The sequence below is a fragment of the Rhinatrema bivittatum genome, chromosome 7, assembly GCF_901001135.1.
Source record: "Rhinatrema bivittatum chromosome 7, aRhiBiv1.1, whole genome shotgun sequence".
Lineage (NCBI taxonomy): Eukaryota > Metazoa > Chordata > Amphibia > Gymnophiona > Rhinatrematidae > Rhinatrema > Rhinatrema bivittatum.
In genome coordinates, this window is record NC_042621.1 from 46823458 (window position 1) to 46839952 (window position 16495).

At 48.5% G+C, this 16495-nt stretch overlaps 1 protein-coding gene across 2 annotated transcripts in view; it reads right to left on the minus strand.

Moving 5' to 3' along the window:
• LOC115095096 (B-cadherin-like) overlaps positions 1–16495 on the minus strand; it is a 147521-nt gene that overhangs the window by 33329 nt on the left and 97697 nt on the right. For both annotated transcript variants that reach the window (XM_029608325.1, XM_029608326.1), the window contains 3 exons: positions 16144–16299; positions 13512–13656; positions 3292–3467 (listed from right to left, as the gene is read on the minus strand). In XM_029608325.1, coding sequence (XP_029464185.1) covers positions 3292–3467; positions 13512–13656; positions 16144–16299 — 477 coding nt within the window. The remainder of the gene's footprint in view (positions 1–3291; positions 3468–13511; positions 13657–16143; positions 16300–16495) is intronic.

The following is a 16495-nucleotide window of genomic DNA, read 5'->3' on the forward strand; positions in this document are numbered from 1 at the left end:
CTTGCTGAAACAGGTCCCTGTGCAGTGGGATGCACAGGGGGGTCTCCACCAGGAGCCTCCACATGTCTACGTCTTCTCATTGTGGGGCACGGCCAGAGCCTGCCCCTGAGCTTGCTCCTCTCTTAATGTGCTTATTCCAAAAGGACTGAAACCTTCCTGAAGAATGAGGTGCTTGGAACTGTGTTCCTGTAAGGTTTAAAACACTGCAATCCTCTATCCTTGGTTCTTTAGGGTGAGGATCACTATGTTCTTTTGTTCCTGTCTTCAGGTAATCAGGGTACTGGGGATTCACCCCATTTGTTGGCTAACTTCTCCAGTTCGCTTCTGAACAGGAGAGATCCTTTAAAAGGCATTTTTGTGAGATTCGCCTTGGAAGTCGCGTCAGCCGACCGTTTCGAAGCCATAATTGTCTTCTGGCCGCCACTGCAGCGACGACACCCTGGATGATGTGCGCACGAGGTCAGCGGTAGCCTCGGTGAGGAAGGAGACCACGGGTTCCATCACTTCTCTGGGCATGGTAGCGTCTCTGGAAAGGATCAAACAGGAACATGCCACCAAGGCACAGCAGGAGGCAATTTGTAGCATCATTGCTGAGACAAAGGACTGCTTAAGGATGGCTTCCAGCCTTCTGTCCTGGGCGTCCTTCAGTGCTGCTCCTCCCTTCACAGGGATTGTGGTGCATTTTGAGACACCGCAGATCATAGCGTCCAATTTAGGGAAGTGTAGATGTTCCTTGGCCGTGGGTTCCAGCGGCTATAGGGCTTTTAGTGCTCATCCCCCTTTAAAAATGGCCTCTGGAGCATTCCATTCCAGGTCAATCAGTTCCTTGATGGGCTCCAACAAAGGAAATAGCATGAGGCTTTACGGAGGTACACCAACATGGGATTCTTTTTAGGTTCCAATGTAGGGTCCGTGCCTGGGAGACCCAGTGTCTTCATAGTTTGGGACACAAGGGCTGGTAATTTGTCTTTGTGAAAGAATCTGAGCATGGTCCAGTATGGCTCCATCCCTTGGGGGGGGGGGGGGGGGGGATTTCCCCTTTTCCAGGTGTCTGGCTCCCCATCTGGATGATCTTGGATAGGAGAAGCATGTCTCGACATCCTCGGGAGATGCTGAGAAGTGCTTGTGCTTCCGGCAAAGTTTGAGGCAAGTGGAAGCTGGGGCTGGTTGCGCCTGGACAAAGGTTTGCAGCCCTTTGAAAAATTCCACCCAAGAGAAGGTTCTTGGGTCCATGTTTATGCTAGGAGGGATTGTAGTGGTAGCCCCCAGAGGAACTTTCCTGTGGGGACACAGAGTTGGATATAGGTCCGGATCGTGCTCCTGGCTGTGGGAGGTCTTGATTGGGCTCTCCCTGGTTCTGTTCGCACTGCTGGCACAACAGGGATTCTAATTCAGGCTGCGCAGCTCTCAAGTGGCAGGCTGGGCAAAGGAAGTGTAGGACTTAAAAATTTGTCCGTGCAAGAGTTATGCGCACGAATGCTTTTAGTTGTGCGCGTCGGGAGCGCAGAAGTTATGCACAGTACGTATGCACAAGTTATGCGTGCAGGCGGCAGATTTTGTGCACGTGGCACAGTTATGCGCGCAGTTGTGCGCGCCGCTGTGCGCACAGCCCAGATGTGTGCGCAGTTAAGTGTGTTTCCCTACGGATGCGCTCAAGTTAGGCGCCTCGGGCCTCTGGCCTGCTCTGGGTGTACCGATGGTGAGGTAGGAAGATGGCGCCGATGACCCGGCAACAAGATGGTGACACCCCCCCCCCCCCCCCGGAGGGTCTCCATGTGTGTGGACCCTCAACCAGATCGAGGCCTAGCCAGAGGAAGGCTGCTCAACCCGATTTAAACCTGAGGAAGGTCGGTACGGCCGTTAGAGCCTTGCAGACTGGAGACTTAGAAGAAAAGGTTTCTACCTTACCTGGTCTCAGCGCTTATCGGTCGCGTGCCGGGCGGTCTCCAGCTGCGGGGGCAGAGGGAAATACCTTCACTGCCGTGCTCGAATCTGTACCTGCTTGCCTTATAGCCACCCTGTTCGTTAGGCCGGCGGACTAAGGCTCACCTCTGAGGGATATCGAATTGACCTCAGGAAAGTCTTGACTGGGGGAGGGACCATTACGTTTCACTGCAGGAGAAGCAGGGCTCTCTTCTTAAAGGTAAATTTTATTTCTTCTTTTTTTGTAAATGTTACACTATTCTTTTGGTTAGTGTCTGCATCTGCTATGGGAGACTGAGAAATACTGAAGAGCTAAGCATGCTGCACGGGTATATGTAGACTGACATCAGCTTTGAAATCTGACTCCATCTCCCAGCTGCTATCTGGAGAGCATAATACCCATTGGTCCTGAGTCCATCTGGCTACACACTAGGAAATTGTCCATTTAATCCTACTCTGTTTCCTGTTTTTTTTAGCCAGTTTGTAATCCACGAAAGGACATCGCCACCTATCCCATGACTTTTTACTTTTCCTAGAAGCTCTCAGGAGGAACTTTGTCAAATGCCTTCTGAAAATCCAAGTACACTAGATCTACCAGTTCACCTTTATTTACATGTTTATTAACTCCTTCAAAAAAGTGAAGTAGATTTGTGAGGCAAGACTTGCCTTGGGTAAAAGCCATGCTGACTTTGTTCCATTAAATCATTTCTTTCTGCATGTTACCACTCAATGGAGTTGGTGGGAACCAAAAACCATAAGAATTCAAGAAAGCCCAAAGGACGCATGGATGCGAGGGTAAAGCCTGGGATAAGAACAGAATCTCTGGTTGTGAGGGTACAGCCCATGGTACTGCATCAGGAATGGGCAGAAGACATGGGCCTCTGGTTGTTTTTCTAATCAATATTTTGAGAAGGCCACAGCATAAAAGTCTGTGCTGAGAAAGTACATTTGGTAACATTCAAGATTGAATATTCCTTTGTTAGTAAGGAAAATGTCTAACAGCTCTGGGCAATGGAGAGAAACCTCAGCCAGGACACCATCTGCACAATACTTTTTTTCACCTCAAGCTGTTTTTTTTTTTTTATGTATATGATTACGTCACTATTTCTGCCAAGACTGTACAACAGACAGACACTTCTAGCATGAAAGTTTTCACAAACTCATGGATGGCAACCACCTTCTGAGGCACAGCTCCACTGGGATGCAGTACTGTTTATGTTGGGACATATGCAAAAGAGCGATTAGACTTGGGGCAGTGTCTGCTATTTGCATTTCCAAAAGGCTTCCCCACTCACTAGTAAGCTGGCCTCTTCTGTTTTAATGTGACCACCCAGGAGAAGCCAAACCCATCCCCCTGCCCTGTCTCACCTCTCTGTCCAGGCCACTTGCAATCACGCTGACGACCCCCGTTCCTGGGTTGACTGTAAACATGTGGTCTGCTGGCTCTTTGGGCTCCTGGTTCAGGATAGAATAAGCAATGACTCCATTGTAAGTCTGCTCAGCATCATCCAGGTCTGTAGCAGACACGACCATCACAGAGGTTCCTGCAACACAAGTCATAGCTGTCCAGTAACCTGAATATTGGGAATATGGAGAACATACCCCAAATTGTGCCTAATATCAATCATTATTACAATGCTGTGGAGTAGCCTGAGCAGCAACTGCATGAAATTTACGATGCCACAGATGTAAAATCTCAACAGGGGTTTATTTTTCACAACAGGAATGAGCCTCTTTAGCCAGGGTGTGCTCGGTTCAAGCTCACTCATTTACTGAGTGTGCTCGATACTTGCATTGTGCTTGTGAGCAGATTAAGTGCTTTTCATCTTTACTGGTGCCAGCTGTTAGCTCAGCTCTAAACAGGCAGATTTGAGTACCACCAAGTGCACATCCCAGTATCCCCTTTGTGGGCAGACACAGAAGTCAGTCTCCCAGTCTCCAAAGATGATCAAAAGAAAAGGAAAGAAAAGAATGAAGCCAGACCCTGATTTTCCACACCATCAAATCCATCTCTGAAGAACAAGATTTTTTTTTTTTTTTAAATCAGAAATGGAGAAATTACTTACCTGATAATTTCGTTTTCCTTAGTGTACACAGATGGACTCAGGACCAGTGGGTTATATGCTCTTCTGCTAGCAGATGGGAGACTGAGTCAGATTTCAAAGCTGACATCACTAGATATACCCCCTGCAGTGACCTCAGCTCTTCAGTATTCGCCTCAAACAGCTATTGTGGATATATATTTGCTTAAATAATTTGATTAAAACTGATTAAACGTGATTCAACCGATTTCGAAAACTGGAGACCGCCAGTACACAACCAATTAACGTCAACACCGGACAAACTGCAGTTGTCTTGAACTAGGGGTAGGCAACTGCTTACCCGTATTTGCTTAATCTCTAGGTTCGCTTTCAGAGGTCCTCCTTTTCTGGGGCAGCCGTGGGCGGGATGCTGAGTCCATCTGTCTACACTAAGGAAAACGAAATTATCAGGTAAGTAATTTCTCCATTTCCTAGCGTGTAGCCAGATGGACTCAGGACTAGAGAGATGTCCAAAAGCTACTCCCAGACATGATGGGAGGCTGCCCATGGCCCACTTAGTACTGCCCTTGCAAAGGCTGAGTCTTCTTGGGCCTGGAGAAATTGTGTGTAAGGAGGACCACGTCGCCGCCCGACAGATCTCGGCAGGCAACAGCAGCTTGGTTTCTGCCCAGGATACTGCCTGGGCCCTAGTAGAATGAGCCTTGACCTGCAGGGCTAAGGGCTTTCCTGCCTCTATGTAGGCTGCCTTAATTACTTCCTTGATCCAGCGAGCTATGGTTGCTCGCGAGGCCACTTCTCCTTCATTCTTCCCGCTGTGGAGAATGAACAAGCGATCCATTTTGCGCACCGGTTCCGATCTTTCCAGGTATCGCACCAGGAGTCTGCCGATATTTAGAAGGCGAAGAAGGCGTGAGTCTTCAGAGTCCTTATGTTTATCTGGAGATGGCTTGCTTCAAATGAAACTCGGAAACCACTTTTGGTAGGAAGAGGGGACGGTGCGCAGCTGTATCGTTCCAGGAGTGAACCTAAGGAACGGTTCCCAACAGGATAGTGCATGAAGTTCGGAGATGCGACGAGCTGAACATATTACCACCAAGAAAACAGTCTTCAATGTTAAGAGGCATAGTAACAGACCACACATTGGTCTGAAGGAAGCCCCCGCTAGGAAGTCTAATACCAGATTGAGGTTCCATATGTGCACCGGCCAATTTAGGGGTGGCTGGAGTTGCTTAATCCCTTTTAGGAAACGGGCCAAGTCCGGATGAGCTGATAGACCGATTCCATTCACTTCGGCTCTGAAGCAGGAGAGGTCTCCTACTTGGACCCTGAGGAAGTTGAGTGATAACCCCCTTCTTCATACCATCCTGTAGAAACTCCAGAATCATGGGGGATCTTCGCTGTCCGTGGGAATATCCCGCGGTCCTCACTCCAGGCTTCGAATATTCTCCAGATCCGTATGTATGCCAGAGATGTTGAGAACTTGCACGCGTGGAGCAGGGTGTTAATCACGGCCTTCGAGTAACTGCACTTCTTCAGGTGAGTCCTCTCAAGAGCCAGACTAAGAGAATCGAGATGGATCTTCGTGAAGAATCGGGCCCTGCTGAAGAAGGTCCCTCTGTAGAGGTAGGCACAGAGGGCTCCCTGCCAGGAGTCTTTGCATATCTGCGTACCATGGGCATCTTGGCCAATCCGGGGCCCTAGTCGCCTGTGGTGTTCTATCTTGCAGAAGATCTTGCCCAGTAGTGGTCATGGGGGGAAAGCATACACTAAGTCTTCCTATGGCCAGGTCTGGAAGAGAGCGTAGATCCCTTGGGAGTGTGGCTCTCGTATGCAGTTGAAGAACCTAGGGACTTGGGCACTGAGACGGGTGGCCATTAGTAAATCACTGGGGCCTCCCAGTCATGGATCTATCAGTTGGAAGGCTGTGGTCGACAACCACAACTGAGGCACACGAGGATACAGTTTATCAAGTCAAAGAAGTACTAGACGTGCGGTTCCCCCTCAGACGCTGGGAGTACCTCCTCTCTTGGGAGGGTTATGGCCCTGAGGAGAACTCCTGGGAGCCAGCCTCCCACATCTTGGACAAGAACCTCCTCCGCCAGTTCCATGTGGATCATCCAGCTAAGCCCAAGCCCCCGGGAAGGGGGCGTAGGAGGGAGGGTACTGTTACAGACCTGGGCCATGTCCCGGGTCCTCCACTTACCTCTAGGCCGGCCTGGGCCGCCGCCAAGGCCCGTCCTCAGCCGCAGCGCTCCCTCCGTGAGGGAGACGCCGGCAATCCCTAGCATCTGGCCCCGCCTTCTAGGCACGCGTGCAGGAGCTAGGAACTTAAAGGGGCCAGCGCGGGAAGCGACAAGGAGTTGCTAGTTGCTGTTCCAGGACTCCCGTCTATCTTCAGACTTCTGTCCCTGCTTCGTCCATCGACTTCGGCTCCAGTTCTCTCGTCTACAGGTATCCGGTTCTTCACTTGCCCGGAGGATTCTCCTAAGTCCCAGTGGCTCGGGCTCGGCCTCCTGGACTCAGCTGCTTCCCTGATCCTTGGTCGCATAGGGTCACATCTAAGTCCAAGAGGCCTGGGTCCCTACGGGCTCGTCCTGGGGGGACCTCGGGCTTCCAGTGATGAAGCCTTCTTCGGACCACCTCTTCAGCGCCGCCTCCCGGCTGTGACATCCACTGTGGGCCCCCCCCCCTCAGTGCAACACCTTCAGTCTCAGCCAGCCCAAGGGTCCACAACCCTAACATCTTCTTGTATATGTTTTATAAAATTGGGTAAATCGATGACAGATGCTATCATGTCTATCTGTCCAGTTTCTGTCTGAATCTTTAGTATTTGATTTTGAACCATCCTAGCTAATAATCGGCCTTGCCTTGTTACCCCCCTCAAAAAATGTTTGTTTAGCTTTATCTAATTGGAAAACAACTTTTTATAGATAAATCTGTAATTCCCAATGTAACTGATCCAACTGCTGCCCAGTGGTCGAATCCATTCTTATATTTGATTTCTAATCTGCTGTAATAGTCCTATACGTTTTGAATTTTCTAGCTTCCGCACATGGGAAGCCCTCGCTATCAATTTACTCCGGGCCACTGCCTTGAAACATTCCCAAACTGTGGTGGGTGATACATCCCCTGTATTATTTCCTGAAAGATATTGTGTCATTTCCTGTGTTAAGGTGGTGCAGTATTCCTGATCTTTCAAGAGACTCATTTAATCTCCAGAATTGCTCTCCAATCTGAACCCCCAGACCAGTCAAGGTCATCCAGATGGCTGCATGATCTGACCATGTTATGGGTGCTATCCCTGTATCATGAACCTTGTTCATTAATACTTTATCAACCAAAAAATAATCAATCTTTGAGTAGGACTGATGAGCCTTTGAATAAAATGTGTAGTCTCGTTCAGTAGTATGGAGCAGTCGCCAAGCATAGATTAGATTCCACTCGCGCATAAAGAGTTTTAACCCTTTTCTATTGGCACCCGAATAGCCCCCGCTGCTCTTGCTAGAGTCCAAGTATGGATATCTAGTTAAGTTAAAGTCCACTCCTATAAGTAGCTGGCCTTCAACCCATTGCTTCATAGTATTTGAAAGTTTCGCCAGAAAAGGACCTTGTCCAGAATTGGGTACATAAACATCAATCAATGTATACAGCAAAAACTTAAGTATAAGATACCTGCCCTCAGCATCCCTCAGAACAGAGATCACATTTACTGTGTGTTTTAGCAAAAATTATTCCTACCCCTCCATATTTGTTATCCTTGGTAGCCGCTGAAAAATAATGAGTGGGAAAGTGATTGGAAAACAATATTTTTTCCTTAAGTGGGTTTCCTGGCATAATAACACATCTACCCCATCCCTGATAGCATCCTGTAAAACACATTTTCTCTTATGATAGGTATTTAATCCCTAAACATTCCACGAACAGATTTTAAGTTCTCCCATGGTTACAACCCCTCAGACATAGCTCAATCCGGCCTCCCTTCATATACGCTAGCAACCTTACAGTGCCCCAGGCCCAACACTTGTACCATTTCATACTTCTATAGTGTTTACATATATGTTGATGCTCCATCCACAACACAGGCATTCGATGTAACTTAACAGATTGGATTTCTGGTTGGTAATCAATCCTTCCCCCCCACCCCCAACTAAGGCCCCCCCCCTTACTCTCCCCCAATTACACCTTTGCAGGAGCATGGGTCTGTCGTCACCCTGTGTGCTCCAAGGCTCACATGTGCACGAGCCCTCTTTATGAAAACATTCCACAATATGGAATAAAGCAAAAGATTAAAGATTCCCTCAAATAGTAATCATTGAATAAATCTGTCGATAAATGGTAACCCTTCTTTTTAAACCATCTCACCAACTCGAGGTATTAAGTCCTCATGGTACTAGTAACCATAATTTGCTATGCCATCCAAATGTCTCACAGACCCTCAGGTGGTATCATCCCTAAGAGTTGGAGGTCCTCCTGACTGCCAAAGTCTCTTGCCACCGTGTTGTACTCTCTGCCATCTCTGGGACTTGTCAAGAATCAATGAGGAAGTCTGTGCATCTGATGAATCACTGCTTGCCACCAGTCCTGCAGCTTGTTGCAGCTTGAACATGTCCTCTACCATCTGGACTCCATTAGTTACTCCTTGAATAGTAAATTGCAGCCAAACAGGTAGAGCCATTTATATCTATATTGTTGGATTGCAGGATCTGCAACGCCTCCCGAAATTCACAGCGTTTACGGATAGTAATGGCAGATAAGTCCTGAAATATCTCAACCTTCACCCCGTGCCACTGAAGTTCCTTAATTTGGCGCGCTTGCCGCAGACCCCGTTCTTTAACAGCTTACTCATGGAAACACACCACAATGTCTCTCGGAGTGTTCCCCCTGGGTTTGGCAAGCACCTTGTGTGCTCTCTCGATCTTAATACTGGCAGATGGGGTAGTCTCAGTGGCATTTTTATCAGTCAGTATATAGTGACAGACTCACAATCCGCTTATGTGTCTCCCTCGGGTATGCCTCTGAATCTTAAGTTTCCACGCCTGGACCTGTTTTCAAGGTCCTCTAGCCATGTTTGATGCTCTTCTGTCTCCTTTTTTAATCTGAGAACTTCCTGCTGTACTTCCTTTAATTTTGTGCCCTGCTCTCCGGCCTGCATTTCTAATCCTTCCACGCGGTTGCCTAGCTCAGCACACTTGCGTCTCATCTTGCTGGCGATCGAGCGCAGCTCCTCTCACAGGGTCCCCATTCCATCCTGGATCTCCTGAAACCAGCTTTGAAATTCCTCCCTGATTATAGCTGGGTCGGCACCTTTTAGTGTTGGAGCTAAATTAAGTCAGGCGGTCTCAGGCATTTTCTGCGCGTCCCTGGCCTCATTGTCAAGCAGCTCTGCTATTTTCTTACGGAGGGACATTCTCAATGTTCAGGAGATGTTTCGCCACTATTTCGTCAATTTTTTGAGAAGGATTACCTTATTTCAGGAGGGATTATCAAAATTTGGGCACAGAGCTCTGGCTTCACGCGACCATCCGGGCTTGACACGTCACTTCTTCCCCCTGTAGTAGGTTCTTGACTCTGCTGGTCACCTGCCGGCTCTTCCGAAGACTTTGCCCTGATCAGCCAGTCGTCCAAGTAAGGGTGTACCAAGATCCCTTCCTTTGTGTTGCTGCCACGACCACCATAATTTTGGAGAATGTTCTGGGGGTGGTTGCTAGGCTGAAGGGTAGCACTCGGAACTGGTAATGGTGTCCCAGTACCAAAAAGCATAGAAAACGCTGGTGAGCTTGATTGGCTGGGATGTGAGGGTAGGCTTTGGAGAGGTCCAGGGAGGTTAGGCACTCTCCCGGTTGTACTGCCATTATTATGGAGCGGAAAGTTTCCATGCAGAATTTTAGTACCCGCAGATGATGGTTGACGTTCTTGAAGTCCAAGATGGGTCGGAATGATCCTTCTTTCTTGGGAACGATAAAATAGATGGAACAACGCCCTGTATTTTTCTGGGGCGTAGGTACCAGAGTTATAGCCTTCAGACTGAATAGTCTTGCCAGAGTAGATTCCACTGCCAGTCTCTTGGTGTGGGACTGGCAGGGTGATATAAATTTGTTTACCAGAGTTATAGCCTTCAGACTGAATAGTCTTGCCAGAGTAGATTCCACTGCCAGTCTCTTGGTGTGGGACTGGCAGGGTGATATAAATTTGTCCTGAGGGATGCTGCAAAACTCCAGAGAGTAACCTTCTCAATTGATGTTTAGTACCCATTTATCAGACATGATTTCGACCCATCGTTGGTAGAAGAGGGAAAGCTGACCGCCTATTTCCTCTTCCTGTGGATAGGTCAGCCCATTCTCATTGGGAAGCATAGTTCGAGCCTGCCCCCGGGCCTGTTCCTCTTGGTTTTTCAGTTCCGAAAGGGCTGGGGACCTTCCAGAGGGGCGAGGTACATGGAATGAGTTCCTGTAGGGTCAAAAATGGGAGCCTCTGTCCCTAGTTCTTCTGGGGGAGGGCGTTGAGATCTTTTACCCCTGTCTTCCAGTAGCTGAGATACTGGGGATTCGCCCCACTTGCTGGCTAACTTCTCTAATTTGCTTCCAAATAGGAGAGATCCCTTATAGGGCATTCTTGTGAGATTCACCTTAGAAGTTGCGTCTGCCGACCAATTCCGCAACCATTACTGCCTTCTGGCCACCACTACCGAGGCTACTCCTCTGGCTAAAGTACGCACCAGGTCTGAGCTTGTGTCCGTCAGGAAGGCTGCTGCAGATTCGATCATTTTACTGGCATACGTTCCGGTATTATCTGCCTCTCTCGATAGGAGTAAGCAGGAACGTGCCACCAGCACGCAGCAGGAAGCTACCTGCAGTGTCATAGCTGTTGCGTCAAATGCTTGCTTAAGGATGGATTCTAATAGTCTATCCTGAGTATCCTTCAATGCCGCCCCTCCCTCCACGGGAATGGTTGTTCGCTTCGAGATGGTGCAGACCATGGCATCCACTTTCGGGAAAGGCAGGCATTCCTTGGTCGCTGGTTCCAGAGGATACAAGGCTTCCATGGCCCGACCTCCTTTAAAGCTTGCCTCCGGGGCATCCCACTCCAGGTCAATCTGTTCCTGGATGGCTTCCATCATTGGGAAATAGCATGAGGCCTTACAAAGGGACACCAAGATGGGGTTCTTCTTTGGTTCCGCCATAGGGTCCATGCCTGGGATCCCCAGAGTCTTCAGGGTCTGTGAAAGAAGGGCTGGTAATTCATCCCTGTGGAAGAAGCGAAGCATTGTTCTGTCTGGTTCCAGGCCTGGAGGGATTTCCCCTTTCTCCAGTGAGGTACCATCACTGTCTGAGGTGTCCGGTCCCTGTCAGTAAACTTCTTGGTGAGGCATGTCTTGTGGCATCCGAGCAGGGCCGGGAGGGTCAGGTACTCCTGGCTGGGTTGGACCGGGGTCGCAGCTGGGGCTGATTGCACCTGAACGAAGGCTTGCAGTCTCTGGAAAAATTCTAACCAGGAGAAGACCCCTGGATCGATGTTAGTCCCAGGGGGAGTCGGAGCAGGAGCTCCTGAAATGCTCTCTTGTGGAGATACCATTTCAGAGTTGCACAGGTCCGGGTTGCTATTGTATGCAGTAGTTCCAGACCCATCCTCAGACTGTGAGGGACCAGGCTTTGGTAGCCCTTGCGCTTCTTTGCAATGATGGCACAGACAGGACTCTAGTTCAGGCTGTGTGGCTCTGATGTGGCAGGCTGTGCAAAGAATGCCTTCTGAGCTTCTTGGAAGCGCGTTTAGTTATGAGTGCGGTTGTGTGCTCAGTTGTGTGTGCAGCTATATTGGATGTGCACAAGTTGGGCGCACCAGCCATCCGGCCTGCCCCACGCGTACCGCCGGTTGAGAAGGGAAGGCGGCGCAGACACCCCCTGCACGTAAGATGGCGCCCCCGAGGGTCTCCACGTTTCAGGACCCCTGCACTGGATTGTGGCCTAGCCCAACCAAGGCTGCTAAACCCGATCGGTGCTCCCTTTTTACCTCGCCAGAAGAAAGATTGAATGAGTACGGCAATCCGAGCCCCGGAGCTCTTAAAGTTTTCTGCTTACCATTGTCTCGGTGCTTACCGATCGCGTGCCGGGACAGTCTCTAGCTGTGGGGGGAGAAGGCTTTACCTTCACTGCCATGCTCGGTTGTGCACCCGCTGCCTGCCACTCTGGGGGCTAAGTCCACGCCGGAAACTGGCTACCGAACCAAGGCTCACCTCGGAGGAATATCGAAAATCACCTCAGGAATTCTCAACAGGGGGAGGGACCCTTAGGTATCACCGCAGGAGAGCGGGGCTTGATCTTCAAGGTAAAAAATTTGTCTTCTTTGCTGCAATTCTTAACACTGTTCTAGTGTGTGGGATAGTGTCCGCATCTGCTAGGAGACAGAGATACTGAAGAGCTGAGGTCACTGCAGGAATATATTTAGGGTGCGTCAGCTTTGAGATCTGACTCAGTCTCCCATCTGCTAGCAGAAGAGCACATAACCCACTGGTCCTGATGCCATCTGGCTACATGCTAGGAAAGATTAAAATTCACAATTCAGGCAATGAAGTAGCTAAAGACCTTAGAAACCAAATGGGAAAATGTTTGTTTAGTACAATTGACTTGGATCACTTGGCAAAAGATCCATCTGCAGCAGCATGTTTTGCTTGGATTTCTAGGACCGATCCCCAGGCAGACTGCTTGGTGTTCACGCCGAGGGGGCTGTTACTAGCAGTGTGCGTAGAGGGACTGCTCCTTGTACAGATTCTTTTCAGTGTTTTCAATTACACTTTTGGGAAAGGTTTGCCTTTTTGCCAATACCACCAAAATCTGCAATAGGATAGTCAGTCAGGAAGGTGTGGAAAATAAGAGGATGGATCTAGCCAAGCTTGAGGAATAATTTAGCATCCGGCAACTAAGATTTAATGCTAAAAAATGCAGACTGAGAAATGCATTTAGGATGCAAAAATCCCAAGGGAAAGGTACAGTATTGGAGGCAAAATTCTTCTAAGCACAAAAGAGCAGGATCTGGGGGAGATTGTATCTGATGAGCTTAAGATGACCAAACAGATGACTAAAGCGATGGAAAAAGCTGAAGATGCTTGGGTGCATAGGGAGAGGAATGGTCAGTGGAAAAAGGGAGGTGATATGGTCCCTGGTGAGACCTTATATGGAATACTCTGTACAATTCTGGAGACTGTACCTTCAAAAAGGAAATAAACAGGATGGAGTCTGTCCAGAGGGTGGATACTAAAAGGGTCAGTGGTCTTCATTCTAAAGGCTATGGGGATAGAATTAAAGATCTAAACATGTACACCCTGTACACATGTACACCTCAGTGGAGGTGGTAGACACAAGGACAAATCTAAATTCAAGCAAGCATGGGATAAACAGTGGATCTGAAGGAGTGGCAGGAATTGTCAAGCTAAATTAGTTGTGGGGATGGGTAGAGACTAGATTCGCCATACGGTCTTTTTCTGCTGTCATGTTTCTGTGTTTCTAGTAAAGGCAGAGGAGTGGCAGGTCTCTGGTTGCACTTCCTGCTCACCTGGTGATGCCCCTTCCAGTACAGACCCTGTGAAGAGTTGCTGGATGAACGCTGGCCTGTTGTCATTCTGATCCGTCACTTTAACGATGATTTCCATTGGCTCCTCAATGGGTTCCCCATTCTCAGATACTGCATGCGATAATAGCTGGATTAAAGAGAAGATGTGTCAGGATTTTAGGGTGCAAATGCAAATATTCCCTTACTGCTGTAGGCTGCCAAGAGGTCACCTGAGATCCCCACACCAGCATCCCATTGTAAAGGAAGATGTGGGCCAGGCTGCAGAATTTATGCTACATGGGAGAAGCCATGAAACAGGACACTTGTGATGACTCCCAATGACTGAAGAGAGTGGATGGGAAAGGAGCAAAGAGGATAAACTGGGAAGAACCATTCATATGTAGCTCCTCCCTTTGAGGGTGCTGGACTGGCCATCCCCTCAGAGGTTTTATAGCAGCTTTCCACTAAGAGCTCTGGGGGCAGTGAAGCTTGTGTTTTATTGGAGTTTTTGCCTTCGTTGGATTTAATTTTTGGGCTTCTCTTAGGACTCAGGCAAACCCTGCTGGGAGTCTGAGTTAGGTCAGGATTCTGATCTTCCTATCCACTCCCTATTTACTCACTGTTAGCCAGGTCTGCATCCTGCATCCCAGGACTATTTTGGGCTTGTGAAAAGACTAATTCACAGGAATCTGGGTGAAACCCTGTGCACTACCTGGGCTAAGGGCAGGGGAAACCCTGTGTCTGGGGCTGCCCCTCTATACCCTCAGCAAGGACAGAGGAGGTGGTGACCCGATGCCTGGACTTTCTGGTGTAATTCTCAGTTGTGGGAAAAGAAGATTTTTTGGATCCCTCCTATCAGGGATTCGTCTGAACCAAAAGAACGACGAAACCTGGCTAACAGTGAGTAAATAATTAAACGAGAACATCGAGGACCCCCATCTGGAGTCTTCACCCTAGGGAGAGAGAGATTGGGACTGTGCAAAAAACAGTGACTTTTACATTTTTAATAGTTTGGAAGAAGATTCCTGCCCATCTAAGGGATACCTTGCCCACCTGGGGACTCTTTTTCCAAGCCCTGGAGGGTAGAAGTTCCCTGGTCCTGGTATAAGAGATTGCTGCACAGACAGAGGAAATAGACTAAAGGAAAGAAAGCCTGAGGTGCTGTAGATTGAGTTTAATTGTTCCAATCGTATCGGACATTTTGCAATAGTAAAGAAAATTTTGGACACTAACCAAGTGACTCCGATGCGGTTATTGGCACATACTGCAAACACAGTGAGGAGAAAGTGCCACCTCCCAGAAACAAAGTTGAAGGCACAAAGAGTCACTCCTAGCAGTCTGGGCCTTGAAAGTAAAAAAACCCCAAACACCCCCCACCCCCCTAAACAAAGGATCCTGGGGAGACATTTTAGCGCTAGCCAGGAGTGATTCCAGCCCCAAGGAGATGACATTCTTTCGTGGCCCCAGCAGGTTGCAGTCTGCCCTCGGGGATGAGGTTACACAGATGAGACCATGCGGAGCTGCAGAGGCCGATCTCCGTGGAGAACACACTCGCTCAAGCTCTGGTAACTGTCTGCTTGCCAGCCAGTCTGCAGCTCGAGCCATTTAACCGAGGGCAGATTCCTAGGGATGGGATTTTTGGGACACTTCTGCTGCAGCAGGAAATCCCAAGGGTCCTGCGGTTGTGCTTAACCCATGAGAGTTATGAGAATAGCCAAGTAACTGGCTCATTGATTTGACTCATTGGAGTGGAAAAAGGTAGCCCTGTTGTGTCATTTGAAAATCTCAGTACTCTAAATGCAATTGCTGAGATTTGTAAACGACTAGAGGTGAGGATTGACCCGGCAGTCTCCTCCTGCTCCTTTCTGCTTGCAGCTCAGATTTCTGCCAGGGCTGGGATTTGGTGCCAGGAACAATTTTTCTCCTCTAACATACATGGTATGGTCTTCACAGTATCCATCCTGAAACTGGAAGCCATGCACCAAGGCTCCTTCTGAACCTATCTTGGGCACTGAATCTGGACACCAGGTGTCACCCCTAACCAATTATCACAACTCCCTCCCTCCCACTCCACACCCCCAGGACTGTGACCACCACACTCCTGCTGCAGAATTCCCAGCCCAACTGGGGAGATGATGATCTGATTGATTTCACCAAAGACAGTCCACAGCACTTACCAACTTAGCCACCGGGCAGGCTTGTCTATTGTTTGGAAGGATTAGAAGAGATTATGGATTTGTTTGAAACTTGAGAATCTCTGCTTTATGTTTTTCAAATAAAAAGATTCATCTTGGGAACCAAGGTAGCGGTGTGGATTGATTCCTGCAGATTCGAGTAGCATTTCTGAATTACCTATGGAGGAGAAAACACGTTTCCCCCTTTGGACAACCTCGAGAGCCTGAGAAATACCATACAAGGGCAAAAGGGATAAACCTGGTAAGCTCAGTTTTACTGGCCTTGATTCACACGTCAGCACTTCTCAAAAGAGTAAAAACAAAACAAAACCAAAAAACCACACCTAGACTAGAAAAGCTCCTTGCAGAAGAAAATAAACTGAAATATATGCAGCTTAAGTCATTTATCAATTGATTAGAAAGATCCCCCAGGCTCCCAGAGTTGTGCAGAGCAGACTCACCACGTATTGGCTAATCTTCTCCCGGTCCAGTGGCTGAGTCACATTGATCCGGCCGGTCATTCTTTCGATAATGAAGACCCCTTCGGGAGGAGTGTCTGCACCTTGCCCCGTGATGCTATAAAAAATCTTATTCTTTTTGTCCTTGTTGGATTTGATCTGGAGAGAAAAAAAAAAAATCTCTCATTGCTAACCAGGCTACAGAAAATGTTCAAGTCCCACAGTCCCTCCAGCCTTCAGCCATTTACCCTACCCCCATGGAAGAGCATCCCACTGCCCATGAAAATCTTTCCTCTGGCTCATATAGTAGAACCACAGTCCTGGCTACCTGATAATATGGTGAATACGTGAAACA